Source organism: Acinonyx jubatus, chromosome D1, assembly GCF_027475565.1.
Source record: "Acinonyx jubatus isolate Ajub_Pintada_27869175 chromosome D1, VMU_Ajub_asm_v1.0, whole genome shotgun sequence".
Classification (NCBI taxonomy): domain Eukaryota; kingdom Metazoa; phylum Chordata; class Mammalia; order Carnivora; family Felidae; genus Acinonyx; species Acinonyx jubatus.
In genome coordinates, this window is record NC_069390.1 from 8869602 (window position 1) to 8886518 (window position 16917).

Genomic DNA, 16917 nt, shown 5'->3' on the forward strand with positions numbered 1-16917 from the left:
GAGCCGGGTGGGAGAGCTTCTCCTGGCCCTACCTCCCTTCCTGCCTCAGTTTCCCCATCTGGTAAGGGGACCCAGCCAAGTCTGGACGGAAAAGAGTCATACAGTTGGGGGGTGGAGGGTGGGGGGGAGGGGGGCATCAACCCCCTGGCTTCGCGGACTTGAGGAGGAAACCGCCTGGGACCGAGAGGGGCATTCGAGAAGAGGCAGGGGAGCGCTGGACACCCTCCTCTCCCGCCTACAAAATAAGTGTTTTTATTTCTAAAGGGACGTGTGCAGAGGCGGTGGGAGAAGAGAAAAGGGAGACCAAGGAGATTGGGGGGAGGGGGCAAGGAGAGAGCCTGATTCAGACTCGGAAATGGATGTGGAGCGTGGAGGCCTAACACCCCCACACTCAGCCACGTGTACGCGCACAAGTACCCGCCGCCCCACCGCGCGCACCGGCCGCAGCCGCAAACCGAGGACAGCCCAGCAGGGGGCAGCCGGAGTCCGCGCCCACGGACAGGGACCGGTGAAGTTCTGACCCCACTGCTGACCCCCTGGCCTACCCCGAGGTGGGAGGGGGTGGGGGGCGCAGATTCCTTCCTCTCTAAGCTGCAGTGCCTCCTCGACTTCAGAAGGGAGGTGGGCTGGATGCTTGCTCTAGCGGGCTTGGAGAAGCAGAGACCCCCCCCCCCCCACATGTACCTGCCACGTGTGCCCACCACTGGCGTCCCGTGGCTGCTGGCCAAGCCCCAGGGACTCCGGATTTGTTCCATCTGGCTCCATTGGCAACTGGGCTCCAGCCGGAGGAGGAAGCCCCAAGTTAACCTTCGGGCATCAGGATTGAGAGGGGGTGCCCGGTGGGGAAATGTGCTGGCAAGTAAGCAGTGGGGCAGGTCCCAAGCCCCTGGCTTAGAGCCAAGGGACCTGAGTCCAAACACTTGCCCACCATGTGTTAAGCACGCCTCTGCTCTTCAGTTTTCTCATCTGCATAATGGGAACAGTAGATGATCCCTATCCTTCCTACCTTCCGCCCCAGGGCTTCAGCATGGCCCAGTGGGACAAGGGACACAGCAGCCCCACAGAAGTCTCTCCGGCTCTCCTCTGCGGTCAGCTCCCCAGGAGGTCTCTAGGGCCAGGTGAGGCCCGTGCAGAACCCAGGTCTCTATGGCAAAGGGCCCCCAGGGCTTCTATCTCTGAGGCAACTCCACACAGAAATCTCAAAAGGGGGGAGGGTACTGACCAAGCAGGGGGTTTAAGGGAGGCGGGGCGGGGGGAGGGCAAGTTTGTCACTTTGGGTACGCACCTGTGAGCCCTGAGTGGGAGTCAGGGGAGACAGAGTTTGACAAACTGGGAGGAGAGCTGTCTGTCTGCCTGTCTGTCTGTCTGTCTTCCAAGTGGAAGCTGGGGGTGGAGCAGGCAGGGAGGTAGAGGCTGCCTCACTTGTCAGAATTAGCAAGTTCCACAGTTGGGCAACACTCAGACACACACCGAATACAGACACACGTGTACACACGCGTCCGGGTTCCAGACCAACAGGGCGACACCTGCATTTACACAGGTTGCGTTGTATTCGGGGACACTCACGTGGGGGGCACTCAGCAGCACGTGCAGTGGGCACACAGCCCCCCCCATCCCTGCCATCCAGACCCCCATATACCCTCACACCCGGGCTGTGCAGCGTGGACAGATGCAGAAGCACGCAGCCCAGCACGCGGCCACGTCTGCCCAGCCCCTGGGGCGGTGCGCCAGCCCTCTGGGTCTGTTCCAAGTTGGAGCCTCTCACGTGAGGCCCAATGTGTCATTTCCAAACAGAAGGAATCTAGCTCCTTCGCAGCAGGGAGGAAGAGCAGGGTGTGGGGCTGGGTGGGTGGGTGGGTGGGCGCGTGGGCATGTGCAGGGGGCAGGGCGAGTGTGTGAGGGAAGCAGGCATGTGAATGCCGGGGAGTGTGTGTCGGGGCAGGGTGCACACAGGTTGGGGGCTGGAGTGTTGGGTGGGGGAAGGAGCCCCGGGAAACAGTGTGGCTTTGTGAGGGTGTGTGTGTGTGTGTGTGTGTGTGTGTGTGTGTGTGCCGCTGAGTCTGTGTGCAGTGGGTGTGGGTGTTTGTCTCCCTGTATCCGCCTTCTCTCCCGTTCTGGACTTTTAGCCTTCCTGGGCTCCTTTTCCCCATGTCCTACGCCCTCCCTCTCGGGGCTCGAATGAGGTGCCCTAGTGGAGGAGGGGGGCACCCTCCAGGAGCCTAGTCCAACCCAGACGCTGCCTGAGGCTTCCCTCCAGCTCCCCCTCCCTTCCTTTTCTCCCTTTCCTCCCTCCCTCTCTTTCCTCTCCTCCCTCCCCCCCCCCAGGCTGGCGTGCCAGGGGGTGGGACATGCCAATCACTGGCTGTGCCTCTCCGGCTGCCAGCACAGGGCGCAGCTCCCCCCGGGAGCCAGGTGTTTGGGTCCCTGGAGACGCCGCCGGCCCCCGGGGAGGCAGTGGGGCTGAGGACCCTACAGACCCCTCTCCAGTCCCATGGTGAGTACATTTGGGAGGGTTTGGGAGGGGCTCCACTGAGGTGGGGGCGGGAAAAGCAGGGTCCTAGGAGCAAAGCCGGGGCTAGGGGGAAATGGGGATGAACCCCAGAGAGCGGAGGGGGCCAAGGAGGGGTCTAGAGGCCACGGGGACCGTGTAGCATTGGACATTGGCGACTCCAAACACCCTGTCTCCTGGCTTTGAGCAGATACACCTGATGTTTTTCTGGGGTTCAGCTGGCAGAGGAGATGGAGACCCCCCCTTAGGAAACTGGACCCGGAGCCCAGAGGGATTAGGCTACCATGTAGCGGGCAGAGGCCCCAGAATCCCAGGGACAGAGTGGAAAGGTCAGGGGACCAGAGGGCCGTCCTTGCCACCAGCATCCCGCGGGAGGTTGACCCCCACCCCCGACATTGGGGTGCCAAGTCCCAGAACCTCCTCCTCTTCTCCCTCAGGGAACCCTGAATCCCACCACCCCCATCCACCTTCAGCCCCCCCAAGATGGACTGAACCAGGTTGCTGGCCACACGGACAAGCTGGATGCCAAGGTGGGTGTTAGGCCAGAAGCTAGCAGGAGACCAGACCAAGAGCCCCAGGGCTCTCGGGGAACAGATGGGCACATGGAAGGCCATTCCAGCCAGGGAACGTGGCCCTGACGTGTGCAAGGGCCCAGAGGGCCCTCTCTGTGTCCACGGTGTCTTGGGCTCCCATAGGAGCAGGTCTCAGTCCCGTGTCCTGGTAATGCATGAATACTAATGGGCACCCATGCAGGCACCCATCCCAGGACCCCCAGACTCCACAATGTAGTGATGGGCTGGAGGCCACGAGCTCTGATTCTTGCAGACTCACCCCTGCGGAGGGGGTGGTCAGCTCTCCCTGGGCCATTCAGACAAGTGCTGCTTAGGGGTTATCGGTGCTACTGAGAAGGGTTCACCTCCTGCCACAAAACATACCCACAGCTCCACCCAGGCTGACCCAATACCACCCTCCCCCTCCACCCAACTGGCCGGAAGGAGTCTGATTGTCTCCTAGAGCCGGACAGTCTCCTGTCCTTGAGTAATCAGCTGCTCACTGAGCTGTCAGATAAGAGTTAGCTCTCTGCCCCCTGACCTCAGCCACTAGGCACACCGTGATTGATCGCCGCTGCGATACAGCAGGCAGGGGAGGGGCTGGCGAGATGGGGCTGCAGAAGATGTGACTCTGGGGCCTGGAGATCTGAGAACCAGATCCCAAAGTGCAGAGAGGAGTCCAGAGTGTCAAGAAGGGTTTAGGCAGAGGTCACATCAGCCCTAAAAAGGAGCCTCCCCATTAGAACAGACAGAGAGACTGAGGCTGAGAAAGGAGAAGGGACATGCTTGTGGTCACAGAGAGGATATGTAGGGGTCCTCTTGGGCCGGGACCCCTTTTCCTTGCCCTCAGCGCAGCACTGCACTCCCACTCCCTGAGCAAGACAACGGGGTGGGGAAGCAGCAAGCTCTATGAGGCAGGAGCTTGGGCTCTGGAGGGGAGGGCGGGCGGGGAGAGGTGGGTGAATATCTCGCTGGGTTTCTGCTCTGCTGTGATGCCATGGTGATGCTTAGAAGGATGGGGGAGGGAGGGAGAGAGAAGAAAGGAAATGGGGAGGAGAACGCAAGGATTGAAGAGCAGGGGGCAAGTGATGAGGGGTGGAGCACTTCTGATGCTACCTTGGCAAAGTGACGTCGAGGGCCCAGCTTGCTGACTGTCTGGCTCTGGCCATGGTTTGGCTAAAGTCGGGCAACTGGTTAAAGTCCATCAGAAATGAGTGTATTTGGCAGTGGTTCCAGGGCTGACGCTCCTCTTCCGGCTCAGCAGCGCATTTGTAAGCATTTAACTGATGGCTGCTGCCCTCCCCAGGACCATTTGGCACTCCAGTGACTGTTGAGCCTGAAAATGTGGTAAATTGTATTTGTTTACCCCTGATTCCCGAGGCCAGGCATCAGAAGTAGGAATCTGTGCACCTGTAACGGGTCGAGAGCTACCTTCAGAGAAAAGTTAACCCAGGGGGAGAGAGCCACCTCTGACAGGCTGCCTTCTCCAGCAGAAGGGACCGGTCAGGAGATCTAGCCAGAAGGAACCCTCTTCACAGCACATGTGAAATCCCAGAAGCCCAGCCCCACAGGCCCCACCTCGTGTCTCCTTCTCCCCAGTATTACCCGTTCTCTCCAGTCAGGGCTCTGCCAGCTTCCCGGCCCAGAATCACAAGATGGCTTCATGCCTCCCTCCTGAATCTCTTCCCTAGCACCCTCTCATTCTCTGTCTCCCCTTCTCTACAACTTGGCCAGTGGTAAGAGTCGGGAAGCCCAAGTGTTCAGGAATCCCTCTCCCCATCAGTCGCTCCTGAGCTCCCCTTTCCTCTCACCAGCCAGATCCCCAGCCCCTGGGGATTGGTCCAAGGCTCTGGCGGTCAACAGTCTGAGCAGCTGTTCTAGAGGCTCTGACCTCATCCCTTAACTCTTTGAGCCCAGGCTGACTTTTTCCTCTCCCAACATTAACAGGCCCCAACCCACAGCTGTGCCTGTCCTGTCACCTCACACTGCTTCCTCACAGCAGGTGCATCAGGGATCCCTTCGTCCATTTTACAGATGAGGGGCCCGTGCTCTGGAGCCTGACCGCTGTGGATTCATCCTCATGCCCCTGAGCCTGAAGTCAAACAGAAGGACCTTATATACGTATTCATGTATTTATTCCACAAATATTTGTTGAGCAACTCCGTGTGCCAAGCACTGGGATAAAGCAGTGAATGAGGCAGACACACCCGCTACCCTGCCTCTCTGAGAGCGATGGCTAGACCTCCCCCTTCCCACAGCGCTGTCATCATACATCACGCAGATGGACAACAGACACTGTCACACACACACACACACACACACACACACACACACACAGGCTACATTCTAAAGGAAGGACTGATTCCCTCACTGACTCAGACTGTGGCCAAGCCAGTCAAGGTGGGCGAGGAGGCTGTCGAGTTCACGATTCCCACAAGGGCAGTTTAGAGTAGGCAAGGGTCCAAGAGGTTAGTCTTGGAAGCAGACTGCCTGGGTCTAAATCCTGGTTGCATCGTTGATGAGCTGTAAGGTCCTTACAGTCTCAGAGCCTTGGTTGCCCCTTCTGCAAATTGAGGATAATAAAACCTGCTTCACAAGGAGTCGTAACAGGTCAATTAAATCCTGAATATAATCTTTAGAGCCATGTCTGGTATATGGTAAGCAGTCAGCAAATATCAGTTGCTATGATAATATTAATAATATTATTAAAAGCTCCCAACAACCTTTATCAGGAGGCCACGGTCCTGAGAAAAAAGCACCTCCCTGCTTCCTTGCCCCCTTCCGGTGCCCCAGACATGACACCCTCAGAGGATGAGTCCCAACCCATCTCCACAAAGCTACAGACTCACCCCCACCATTTCCTATTCTCACTCAGCAATGCACACACCCTCGCACAGAAACAGTCATCCTACAGATGACCAGGGTGGGAAGTGACTTCCCCAAGATCACACAGCAGGGATTGGAGGAGGCCTCCAGGAATGTTCTCTTGAGCAAATCACTGTCCAAGAGAGGTTTGGGGGCAGACCCTTGCTTCTGATTGTGGAGGAAAGGCGGAGTTATTGACGGCTCTGCTCTTGGGCTCAGGGGCTCAGAAGATCCAGGGAGTGGCAAGAATCGGGGTCTAGTTCCCCAGAACTGCTACCCTTCTCCTTCCCCCAGTTGTCCCAGATGAGAGGCCTTAAGCCCTCCAGTTGCTAAGTGGGGCGTAGAGGAGTCCACTAAGTGGAAAGAATTCAGGCCCTGGAGCCCACAGGTCAAGGGGCAGAATCCCAGCTCCACTGCTTCCTGTGAGACCATCAGCAAGTCACTTAGTCCCCTGAACCTCAGTGTCTTCATCTGTGAAATAGGGATAAGAACCCTCGTCTGGGTGCCCTATGGATTAAAGGAAATGATATCATACATCAAGTGCCTGGCATGCAAGAGGTGATTAATTATGGTGGTCTATCAGTGTGGCTATTTTTTCTTAAGTTTTTAAATTTATTTAAGCGCTCTCTACACCCAATATGGGGCCTGAACTCATGACCCAAAGATCAGGAGTCACAGGCTCCTGCAGCTGAGCCAGCCAGGTGCCCCATCAATGTGGCTATTAAAATGAGTAGGTGGGAGGGACTTCCAGCCATTAAGGAGCAGGACTGCCAGCCAGCCTCCTCACTTCTAAGGATCATTTCTCATAGTTCCCCCATCGTGAAAGCGTTTTTAAAACTCATCAAAGCTATAGCTAGCTTTAACAAGAGCTTGTGAGGGTCAGAGGTTGCCATGTTTCAGCCACAAGTAAATGTGATTCCAGCCCCAACTGGGAGAACCTAAGTGAGCCTTCAGCCTCTACAGCCTCCACTCAAGGACATGGGTCCTTTCTGATCAGAGTCTTGAGATGTCGATTTCAGGACCCTGTAAAATCTCCCCACATGCCAGGCGGGTTCAGCTCCTCTACTGTGCAAATGAGCGCTGTGAGGGACACCTGGCTGGTGGAGCATGTGATTCTTGATTTCAGGCTTGTGAATTCGAGCCCTACGTTGGGCGTAGAGCTTACTTTAAACAATAAAAACTAGGGGCGCCTGGGTAACTCAGTCGGTTAAGCGCCCAACTCTTGATCTCGGCTCGGGTCATGATCTTGCACTCTGTTGAGTTCCAGCCCCGCACTGGGCTAAGCGCTGACGGTGCACCTGCTGCTTGTGTCTCCGTCTTTCTCTGCCCCTCTTCCGCTTGTGCGCTCTCTCTCAAAATAAGTAAGTAAACATAAATTTTTTAAATAAATAAATTTAAAAAGAAAGAAAGAGAAAAAAACAAATGAGTAATCTGGGGCTGAGAGAGGGGCTATGCCTGGATCTGGAAGGCCAAAGGGCACAGCAAGAGGTGGCTGGGCTGTGGCTCAGAATGAGGAGTCAGGAGTAATAACAGAGAGGCACTTTGGATGCTGTCAGCCCCATCAGCTGGCAAATGCAGGGTGGCCAGGGAAAGAAAGGTTAAATGATTGCTAGTGATCAGACGGCTAGGGAGAGACAGTTTTGAGGGAGGACACACAAAATAACTCACTAATCAAGGTAAATAATATTGTAATGTAACATTTTAAAAATTCAAATGGCAAAAAAAATAAATAAATAAATAAGCAACAAACTACAGCCCAGAGGCTGGCCGTCTGTTTTTGTAAATAAAGTTTCATTGGAACTAAGGCCAGGATTAGGGTGAGTCATGGGTGATAGGATTGTTTTGTGTTAAGTGCAGGGTTAGATCCTGCCTTTGTTTAAAATTTGGCTCAGGGGCACCTAGGTGGTTCAGGTGGTTAAGGACATGATCTCCCTGTTTGTGAGTTCGAGCCCCACATTGGGCTCTGTGCACACAGCTCAGAGCCTGCTTGAGATCCTCTGTCTCTTGCTCTCTCTCTCTCTCTCTCTCTCTCTCTGCCCCTCCCCAGCTCTCTCTCTCTCTCTCAAATATAAATAAACAGTGGGGTGCCTGGGTGGCTCAGCTGGTTAAGCATCTGACTTCAGTTCAGGTCATGATCTCGCAGTTCATGAGTTCGAGCCCCTCGTTGGGCTCTGTGCTGACAGCTCTGGGCCTGGAGCCTGCTTTGGATTCTGTGTCTCCCTCTCTCTCTGCCCCTCCCCCACTCGCACTCGGTGTGTCTCTCTCCCTCTCTCAAAAATAAACTTTAAAAAAAATTTTTAAATAAACATTAAAAAATAAAAAATAAAAATAAAATTTAAACAAAATAAAAATAAAATCAAATTTTGTTCGTGATGGGTTTTTCCACCAATTTCCTTTTCTTTTTTTTTAATTTTCTTTTTACATTTATTTATTTTTGAGAAACAGAGCATAAGTGGGGGAGGGGCAGAGAAAGAAGAAGACACAGAATCTGAAACAGGCTCCAGGCTCTGAGCTGTCAGCACAGACCCCAACGCGGGGCTAGCACCCACAAACTATGAGATCATGACCTGAACCAAAGTCAGATGCTTAACCGACTGAGCCACCCAGGCGCCCCAGGCCTTTAAATATTGTGTTAAAATATTGTTTTCTTGATCAATGAGTCTGGGGGCACCTCAAATTTTGCAACCAAGGCAAAATTGTCTCAGTTCCCCCCAGGGCTAGGCCTGCTGTGGTGTAGGACCAAATCCAACACAGTGGAGGGCTTGTCACAGTGTTGAAGGCTGCAGCGTGCCCAGGCAGACGGGAGGCCCCTGCAGCTCTGAGGTACAGCCTCTGAGGCCAGCAAGCTCCTCTTGTCTGACTCAGCCTTTTCAGGTAGTGGCCCAGGGCACCAGTGGGGGCTACATAGCTGCCCCAAAGCACCGGAGTTTGAGGGGTCGGGGAAGGGAGGCAGCGCTCAGGCTAGGAGCCAGGAGACTTTGGGCTACACAATGCCACCTTTCCCCTTTTCTCTGGGCCTCAGTTGCTCCATTTGTGCAATGGGAACTAAATAGCACTGAGTTCAGATCAGAGGGACAGGAGTTGCACAGGGCAACCTGCCAGGTGACATCCACCAGCGCCTTACCAGGGAAAGCCCCTGCGTGCACAGTCCTATCCCAGCCTCCAGCCCAGCACCTGACTTTGGGTGCAGGAAGAAGGTGCAGCAGGACTCAGTAGGCAAGACAAATAATATTTTAGCATAGTACTTTTAAAATTCAGGAGCACCTGGGGGGCTCAGTCGTCTAAGCGTCCGACTTCCACTCAGGTCATGATCTCACAGTTTGTTGGTTCAAGCCCTACGTGGGGCTCTGTGCTGACAGCTCAGAGCCTGAAGCCTGCTTCAGATTCTGTGTCTCCCTTTTTTCTCTGCCCCTCCTCACTCGCGCTCTGTCTCTGTCTCTCTCCCTTTCTCAAATATAAACATTAAAAAAAATTTTTTTTTTAATTCAAGGGACACTTGGCTGTCTCAGTCGGTACAGTGTCCAACTCTTGATCCCAGGGTCATGAGTTCAAGCTTCACCTTGGGCGTAAAGCTTTCTTAAAAAAGTAAAATAAAATAAAATAAAATTCAAATTGGCAGGGCTCCTTGCCACCTCAGTCAGTAGAGCATATGACTCTTGATCTCAGGATTGTGAGTTTGAGCCCCATGTTGGATGTAGAGATAGATAAATACATACATACATACATACATACATCATATAATTTAAAGAATAAAATTTTAATTGGCGGGGCACCTGGGTGGCTCAGTCGGTTGAGCGTCCGACTTCAGCTCAGGTCATGATCTCACAGCTCGTGAGTTCGAGCCCCGCGTCGGCCTCTGTGCTGACAGCTCGGAGCCTGGAGCCCTATTCGAATTCTGTGTCTCCCTCTCTCTGCCCCTAACCCACTCGCATTCTCTGTCTCTCTCAAAAATAAACATTAAAAAAAAATTTTTTTTAATTGGCAAACTGTGACCTCCAGGCCAGCCATCAGTTTTTATTTTTTTAATGTTTTCTTTATTTTTGAGAGAAAGAGAGACAGAATACAAGCGGGGGTGGGGCCAAGAGAGAAGGAGACACAGAATCCGAAGCAGGCTCCAGGCTCTGAGCTGTCAGCAGAGATCCCGACACAGGGCTTGAACTCACGAACCACGAGATCGTGGCCTGAGCTGAAGTCAGACACTCAACTGACACACCACCCAGGTGCCCCCAGTCATCAGTTTTGATAAATAATGTTTCATTGGAACAAGCTGCTTAGGCTCAAATCTTGGTTCCTGCCTGTGTGACCTTGTACCAGTTCTCTTGCTTTTCTCAGCCTCAATTTCTTCATCTGTGAAATGGAGAGAAGAGCAATCCCCAGGCCATAGGTTCCCTGTTAAGATTAAATGCAATAATGCACATGAGCACTTTGAGCAGGGACTGCCCCTCAGGGAGCACTAAACAGCAGTGGTCACTATCATTATCAGTTGCTGTTGTCATAGTATTAGAATTTTTTTAAATTTTTTTCAGTTTATTTATTTATTTTGAGAGAGATGGAAAGGCGGGGAGGGGCAGCCAGAGAGAGAGAGAGAAAATCTTAGCAGGCTCCGTGCTGTCAGCACATAACCTAACTCAGGGCTCGATCCCACGAACTGTGAGATCATGACTTGAACCAAAACCAAGAGTTGGATGCTAACTGATGGAGCCATTAAGGCGCCCCTAGAATTTGTTTATTTATTTAAGTAATCTCTATGCCCAACGTGGGGCTCAAACTCACGACCCCAAGATCAAGAGCCACATGTTCTACTGACTGAGCCAGCCAGGCGCCCCAAGAGATGTTTAATCAAAGAAGCAGACGCTCGTGGGGGGAGCCTTCATGGGTGCACATGCTAAGAGTCCACAGGCATCTAGTGCCTACCGTGTGCTAGGCCTATTCCATGCATTCTGCATCTGGGGACCCATTTAAGCCTCACGATAATTCCTCGCTTTGGTGGCTAGTCATTCCCATTGGCTGATGTCATTCCTGGTTTTCAGCTGAAAAAACAGAGGCACCTAGCAATGATACCACTCGCAGGGATCACAGACCCAGTAAATGGTGTTACCTGGGTTCAAAGGCAGGCCATCGAGCTCCAGAGTCCAGGTCCTCCCACTGTGATGTTCCATGTCCCCCTGATGGGGACACTGCCCCCGACACACAAGCACCCACTGACAGCCAGTCCTTCTCGCTCATTCTGTCACACTCCAGACTGCCATCCTGAGAGTCCCTCTCACACACCGGTTTACCGTGACCAGTGGAGATGACCTCACTGTCACAGCCCCCCCCCCCCAAGGCCACCTATCATGCATCAACCTCCTCACAGGCACAGCACACTAGTCTCTCTGTCACAGACCAGGTCCTGAGGAGCACCAGGGCTTGGTGGGCCCTTGCCCAACATCTCTCCCTTGGAATTTTTCTTTTCTTTGTTTTTTTTTTTTTTAATGTTTGTTTATTTTTGAGAGAGGGATGGAGCGCATGCGCAGGGGAGGGGTGGAGAAAGAGAGGGAGATGGGATCCGAAGCAGGCTCCGCGCTGACAGCAGAGAGGCCGATGCAGGCCGCGAACCCACAAACCAAGAGATGGTGACCTGAGCCGAAGTCAGACGCTTAACCAACTGACCCACCCAGGTACCCTGGAGTTTTTCCAATGATACGGTCCCTGAGGCCACAGCTGCAGGTGGGAGGAGACCCCAGCTCTTCGATGGACAGATGGACACCTGAGCCCCAGAACAGGAAGGAACCAGCCAAAACATACAGCAGCAAGGCCACGGCTGAGCTGCGGGGGCCTCCTTCCCAGCCAGTAGGTTGCTGAGAAAGGGTTTTCCCTTTACCCACCTTTGGTGCCTGGGCTGGACTCCAGGCTCAAGAAAAATGTGGGGGATCTTCCCTTTGCCCTTGCCGTTCCCCACTCAGTTTGGACTCAGGAACAGAGCAGGGAAATAGAAGGGGCCTCCCACACCTCAGCTGGGGCCAGACCCCTGCCTACCTGGGAGCTGAGGCCCTCGTCCCCGCTGTCTGCTTTCACTCCAGGCTGTTTACCACCAGGCGAGCAGTCGGGCCCAGCGCAACTTACCCGGCTGCCCTCATGGAGGATCTGATCCAGCCTCAAATGCTGCCTTCCTTCTCAATCTCTCTTTCTCTATCTCTGTCACACGCACACACACAGACACACACGCACGCACAGGGAAACCTGCAGACACGCTAACATACACCTCTTTCCCCTTATCTTCCTCCCTCGCCTTCCCATCTTACTCGATGGAAGAATCCCACTGACGCTCCACATGCTCCGAGTAAGAAAGAGAAGCAGGTCCTAATCAGACTCACCTCCTCTGTCACTGGGGGCCAGGTTTTGTAGCTGCTCAGAGCCACGGTTGCCTCAGTGAAATGGGGATCATAAGAGACCTGCGTCCCAGAGATGTACGACAGTTAAATTAGGTAATTCAATGAAGCACTTAGTGCTGTGTCTGGCTGGTAGTAACTCCCTGGTAAATGAGAGCTTTAATAAAATTGAGCGAAGTGCTTTGAAAATTTGGCAGTAGTGCATACAAAGCACTCCTGCCACATGAGTTAAGCAAGACAAGAATTAGTAGCAATTTCCCGATGAGAAAATTGAGGCTCGGAGTCTGAAGGGGGACTCTGATCTCTGGATTCCAAGCCCCCTCCCCCCAGCGCCGCCGGCACCTCCAGTCATGGCTGGGAAGGTGTGTTATAAATGACTGTGTGGGGCCACTGGTGGGAAAAGGGGAGGCTGTCTCGCCTAAAGATCTGAGGAGGCAGAGGCTGGGTTCCCGGCACCTTGCACCCCGAGCCGTCAGAGACGACCGGCAGCCCAACTGAAGGCCATGTCCTCTCTTTTCAGGTGATGACCTCCCCCTGAGGAAGCCCTGTAGTGTGACTAGAGAAAGGGGCTGCCCGCCCAGCCCCACCCGGCCACCATGAATACCTCGGCCCCACCCGCCGTCAGCCCCAACATCACAGTTCTGGCACCGGGAAAGGGCCCCTGGCAAGTGGCCTTCATTGGGATCACCACAGGCCTCCTGTCACTGGCCACAGTGACGGGCAACCTGCTGGTCCTCATCTCCTTCAAGGTCAACACTGAGCTCAAGACAGTCAACAACTACTTCCTGCTCAGCCTGGCCTGTGCCGACCTCATCATCGGTACCTTCTCCATGAACCTCTATACCACGTACCTGCTCATGGGCCACTGGGCTCTGGGCACACTGGCCTGCGACCTCTGGCTGGCCCTGGACTACGTGGCTAGCAATGCCTCCGTCATGAACCTGCTGCTCATCAGTTTCGACCGCTACTTCTCCGTGACCCGGCCCCTGAGCTATCGAGCCAAGCGCACGCCCCGCCGGGCGGCCCTGATGATCGGCCTGGCCTGGCTGGTTTCCTTCATCCTCTGGGCCCCAGCCATCCTCTTCTGGCAGTACCTGGTAGGGGAGCGGACGGTGCTGGCCGGGCAGTGCTACATCCAGTTCCTCTCCCAGCCCATCATCACCTTTGGCACAGCCATGGCCGCCTTCTACCTCCCCGTCACGGTCATGTGCACGCTCTACTGGCGCATCTACCGGGAGACGGAGAACCGGGCCCGGGAGCTGGCGGCCCTGCAGGGCTCTGAGACGCCCGGTAAGGGGGGCGGCAGCAGCAGCAGCTCAGAGCGGTCCCAGCGGGGGACTGAGGGCTCACCAGAGACCCCTCCGGGGCGCTGCTGTCGCTGTTGCCGGGCCCCCAGGCTGCTGCAGGCCTACAGCTGGAAGGAAGAAGAGGAAGAGGACGAAGGCTCCATGGAGTCCCTCACGTCCTCGGAGGGTGAGGAGCCTGGCTCCGAGGTGGTGATCAAGATGCCCATGGTGGACCCCGAGGCGCAGGCCCCCGCCAAGCAGCCCCCCCGGAGCTCCCCCAATACGGTCAAGAGGCCCACCCGGAAGGGGCGTGAGCGAGCAGGCAAGGGCCAGAAGCCCCGCGGGAAGGAGCAGCTGGCCAAGAGGAAGACCTTCTCGTTGGTCAAGGAGAAGAAGGCGGCTCGGACCCTGAGTGCCATTCTGCTGGCCTTCATCCTCACCTGGACACCATACAACATCATGGTGCTGGTATCCACCTTCTGCAAGAACTGCGTTCCCGAGACGCTGTGGGAGCTGGGCTACTGGCTGTGCTATGTCAACAGCACCATCAACCCCATGTGCTACGCACTCTGCAACAAAGCCTTCCGGGACACCTTCCGCCTGCTGCTGCTCTGCCGCTGGGACAAGCGTCGCTGGCGCAAGATCCCCAAGCGCCCCGGTTCCGTGCACCGCACCCCCTCCCGCCAATGCTGATGGCCCCTCACCTGAACCCCGCCACCCCAGTCCCCGGGAGAGCCGGGGGGAAAGCGGGCAGGGGCTGCGACCTCAGACCCAGGGCCCTGCTCAGCCCTCGCCGGGCTTCGCAGGCCCCTAGGTCACCTTCCTGAACAGCCCAGAGAGACCCTGCCAACTTTCCAAACTTAGCTCTTTCCAGCCAGGGAATGAACCCGGGGAACTGGTTTTTCTGTTCCCTGCCTGGGTGGGAATAGGCTCTTCACCAGGAAGAAGGCTGGGGGAGGAGGCTCCAGGCTTTGGATCCCTTGTTTGCCTTCAGGCAGGAAGTCTGTTAGGGAGCCAGTGGGGCGGGTCAGGAGAAAGAAGGTTTACATTTCAGTCATCCCTGGCCCCGGGGGGGCTGGCCCAGATTATGGGAGACGGCACCCCCTGGGGCTATGGCAAGCTTGCCTCTCAGGGAGCAGGGATCCCCCTCCCCTCCCCAGGCACAGCCCACTCTGCCGGGGCCCTAGGCACACTCTCTGGGATTGTCCAGCCTCCCTGAAAATGTCCCCAGAGTGTCCCTATGTGGGTCACCCCAAGGCAAATGTCTAAGCATCAGCAGGACAATGACACCAGAAGAGACCAGATGGGCTAGTCACACACCAAGTCCCAAGGCAGCCGCAGGAGCAGGCATCGGGAGTCCTGATTGTCCCACTATGTAGTTTCCCTGGGAGTGAGGGGCAGGGGTCCCTGCTGTCCAGCCCCACACCTATGCCCTCAGTCCCTCCCTCCCTGGCTCACAGCCACCACCTGGATGGATCTGCTCCGTGCAGCTCTAGCCAGGCCTCCCGCATGCTGCCTGCCTCCGGCCTGCCCCGCACAGGCCTGGCCCGGCCCACGGGTCCTCTCCTGTGAGCTCCCAGTCCAACCATGCATGGCCTCCCAGCCGCCCTTATCTCCAGGCCCAGCCTGACCCCAAATGTTCTTTCCTTCCATCCTCAGCAAGTGCTGAGTCTGTGAATAAAGCCACGTGACTAGTGGGCGCAGTGGGGCCTACTTCCCTGTGTGGATCCAGGGCCTGGTCTTAGACCAGGGCAGAATGGGACAGGGAGGGCCCAAGGATCATGGAGTGTGGGCCACTGTCCTGAGGGTGGTCCCAGGAGGGGGCAGCACTGAGTGGCTGGATCTACTGAAACCTGTGGGCCCCAGCACCCCGGGGTCCCCGACTCAGGTGAGTAGGGCTGTAATGGGCAGGCCTGGATACCGGAAGTAGGGAGGCCAGGTGAAATAAACTGCCCTTGCCCATAGCCCAGCATATTTTTTTATCAGCTTTGCCATATGTGGCTGCTCCGGGGGCCCTGTTACACCCAGGGAGAGCAGAACTGCTCCAAAGCCCCATTTACAGATGGGGAGACCAAGGCCCAGTGACCCAGGAGGACTATTCAGGGTTACCCTACCAAGCAACAGTCAGGCTTCCAGGCAATTCACAGCCTCCTGACCCCTGGACTATGGAGATGGGGCGCCAGGCCAAAGCACTCCATAAAGGTGACCCTCAGGCCAGGTTCTAAGGCATTTCATTGATTAGGGGAGCCCTCAAGCCTAAAACGAAGCACAGAGAGGTTAGTCCCACAGCATAGAGTAGTGGTTCTCAAAGTCTGGTTACCACTGGGGGTCCTCAAGACCACCCTTAGGTTCAAGGATTCACTAGAAAGATACCCAGAACTCAGCAAAGCTGTTACACTCATGGTTATAATTTATTATAGTAAAAAGGATATAAATTAGGGGCGCCTCGCTGGCTTAGTTGGAGAAGCATTTGGCTCTTGATCTTGAGGTTGGGGGTTCGAGCCCCACAATGGCTATAGAGATTACTTAAAATCTTTTTTTTTTAATGATATAAATTAAAATCAGCAAAAGCTAATCGTACATAGGGCTGAATCCAAAAGAGACAAGCTTCCAGTTGTCCTCTCCCAGTGGAGTCATGGGGACAGCACTTAATTCGCCCACATGTGACAACATGCATGAAGTTTTGCTTGCCAGAAAGCCTACCTGAGCCTTGGTGTCCAATATTTCTACTGGAAACTGCTCGTGTAAGCATGGCTGACTCCAGTTACTTAGTCCCCAGCCCCTCCAGAGGTTAATCTGATACCACAAGGCCCAAAGCCCGTAGGTATGCAAAGACACACTTATCAGGCAGAATATTCCAAGGGCTTAGGGGTGATCTCCCAGGAGCCAGCTAAGGGCCAAACCTTCCTTTGGAATGGCCAGGGTTTGGACAACCCAGACCCCCTGAGTTAATCCTTGAAGGCACAGTAGTCCTGACCAGTAACATTAGTATCACCCAGGACCTTGTTAGAACTAGAGGTTCTCAGGGTCACCCCAGATTTACTGAATCAGAAACTCTAGCCATGTGCTTCATTGAGCCCTCCGGGTGTTCTGATGCAGGCTGAAGTTGGAGGAATGCTAGCCAGAGGAATGAGGTCCTGGGTGGGGGCTAAACGCTTGCAGAGAGGGAATGAAAGTTCACCCCACACACAGCTGTCGGGACTTCCCGAAGCCCTTTTTTTTTTTTTAATTATTTTTAATGTTTATTTATTTTTGAGAGAGAGAGAGAAAGAAAGAGAAAGAATGCGAGTGGGGGAGGGGCAGAGAGAGAGGGAGACACAGAATCCGAGGCAGGC

The 16917-nt window shown here is 54.9% G+C and overlaps 1 protein-coding gene across 2 annotated transcripts; it reads left to right on the top strand.

Annotated features, from left to right (window-relative positions):
- The first annotated feature begins 1871 nt into the window (after positions 1 to 1871).
- Positions 1872 to 15285, top strand: CHRM1 (cholinergic receptor muscarinic 1). 2 transcript variants are annotated; one of them, XM_015079917.3, is made up of 3 exons: positions 1872 to 2494; positions 2947 to 3039; positions 12817 to 15285. In XM_015079917.3, the coding sequence occupies exon 3, from the start codon at positions 12893 to 12895 to the stop codon at positions 14273 to 14275; it is 1383 nt and encodes a 460-aa protein (XP_014935403.2). In that variant the 5' UTR covers positions 1872 to 2494; positions 2947 to 3039; positions 12817 to 12892; the 3' UTR covers positions 14276 to 15285. The 2 variants fall into 2 exon arrangements, with proteins under 2 accessions (XP_014935403.2, XP_014935404.2); XM_015079918.3 differs by lacking the exon at positions 2947 to 3039.
- The last annotated feature ends 1632 nt before the right edge of the window (positions 15286 to 16917 follow it).

What these genes read in the sequence shown, in the direction of transcription:
- CHRM1 (XM_015079917.3), top strand. Translation starts at nt 12,893, where the DNA reads ATGAATACCTCGGCCCCACCCGCCGTCAGCCCCAACATCACAGTTCTG.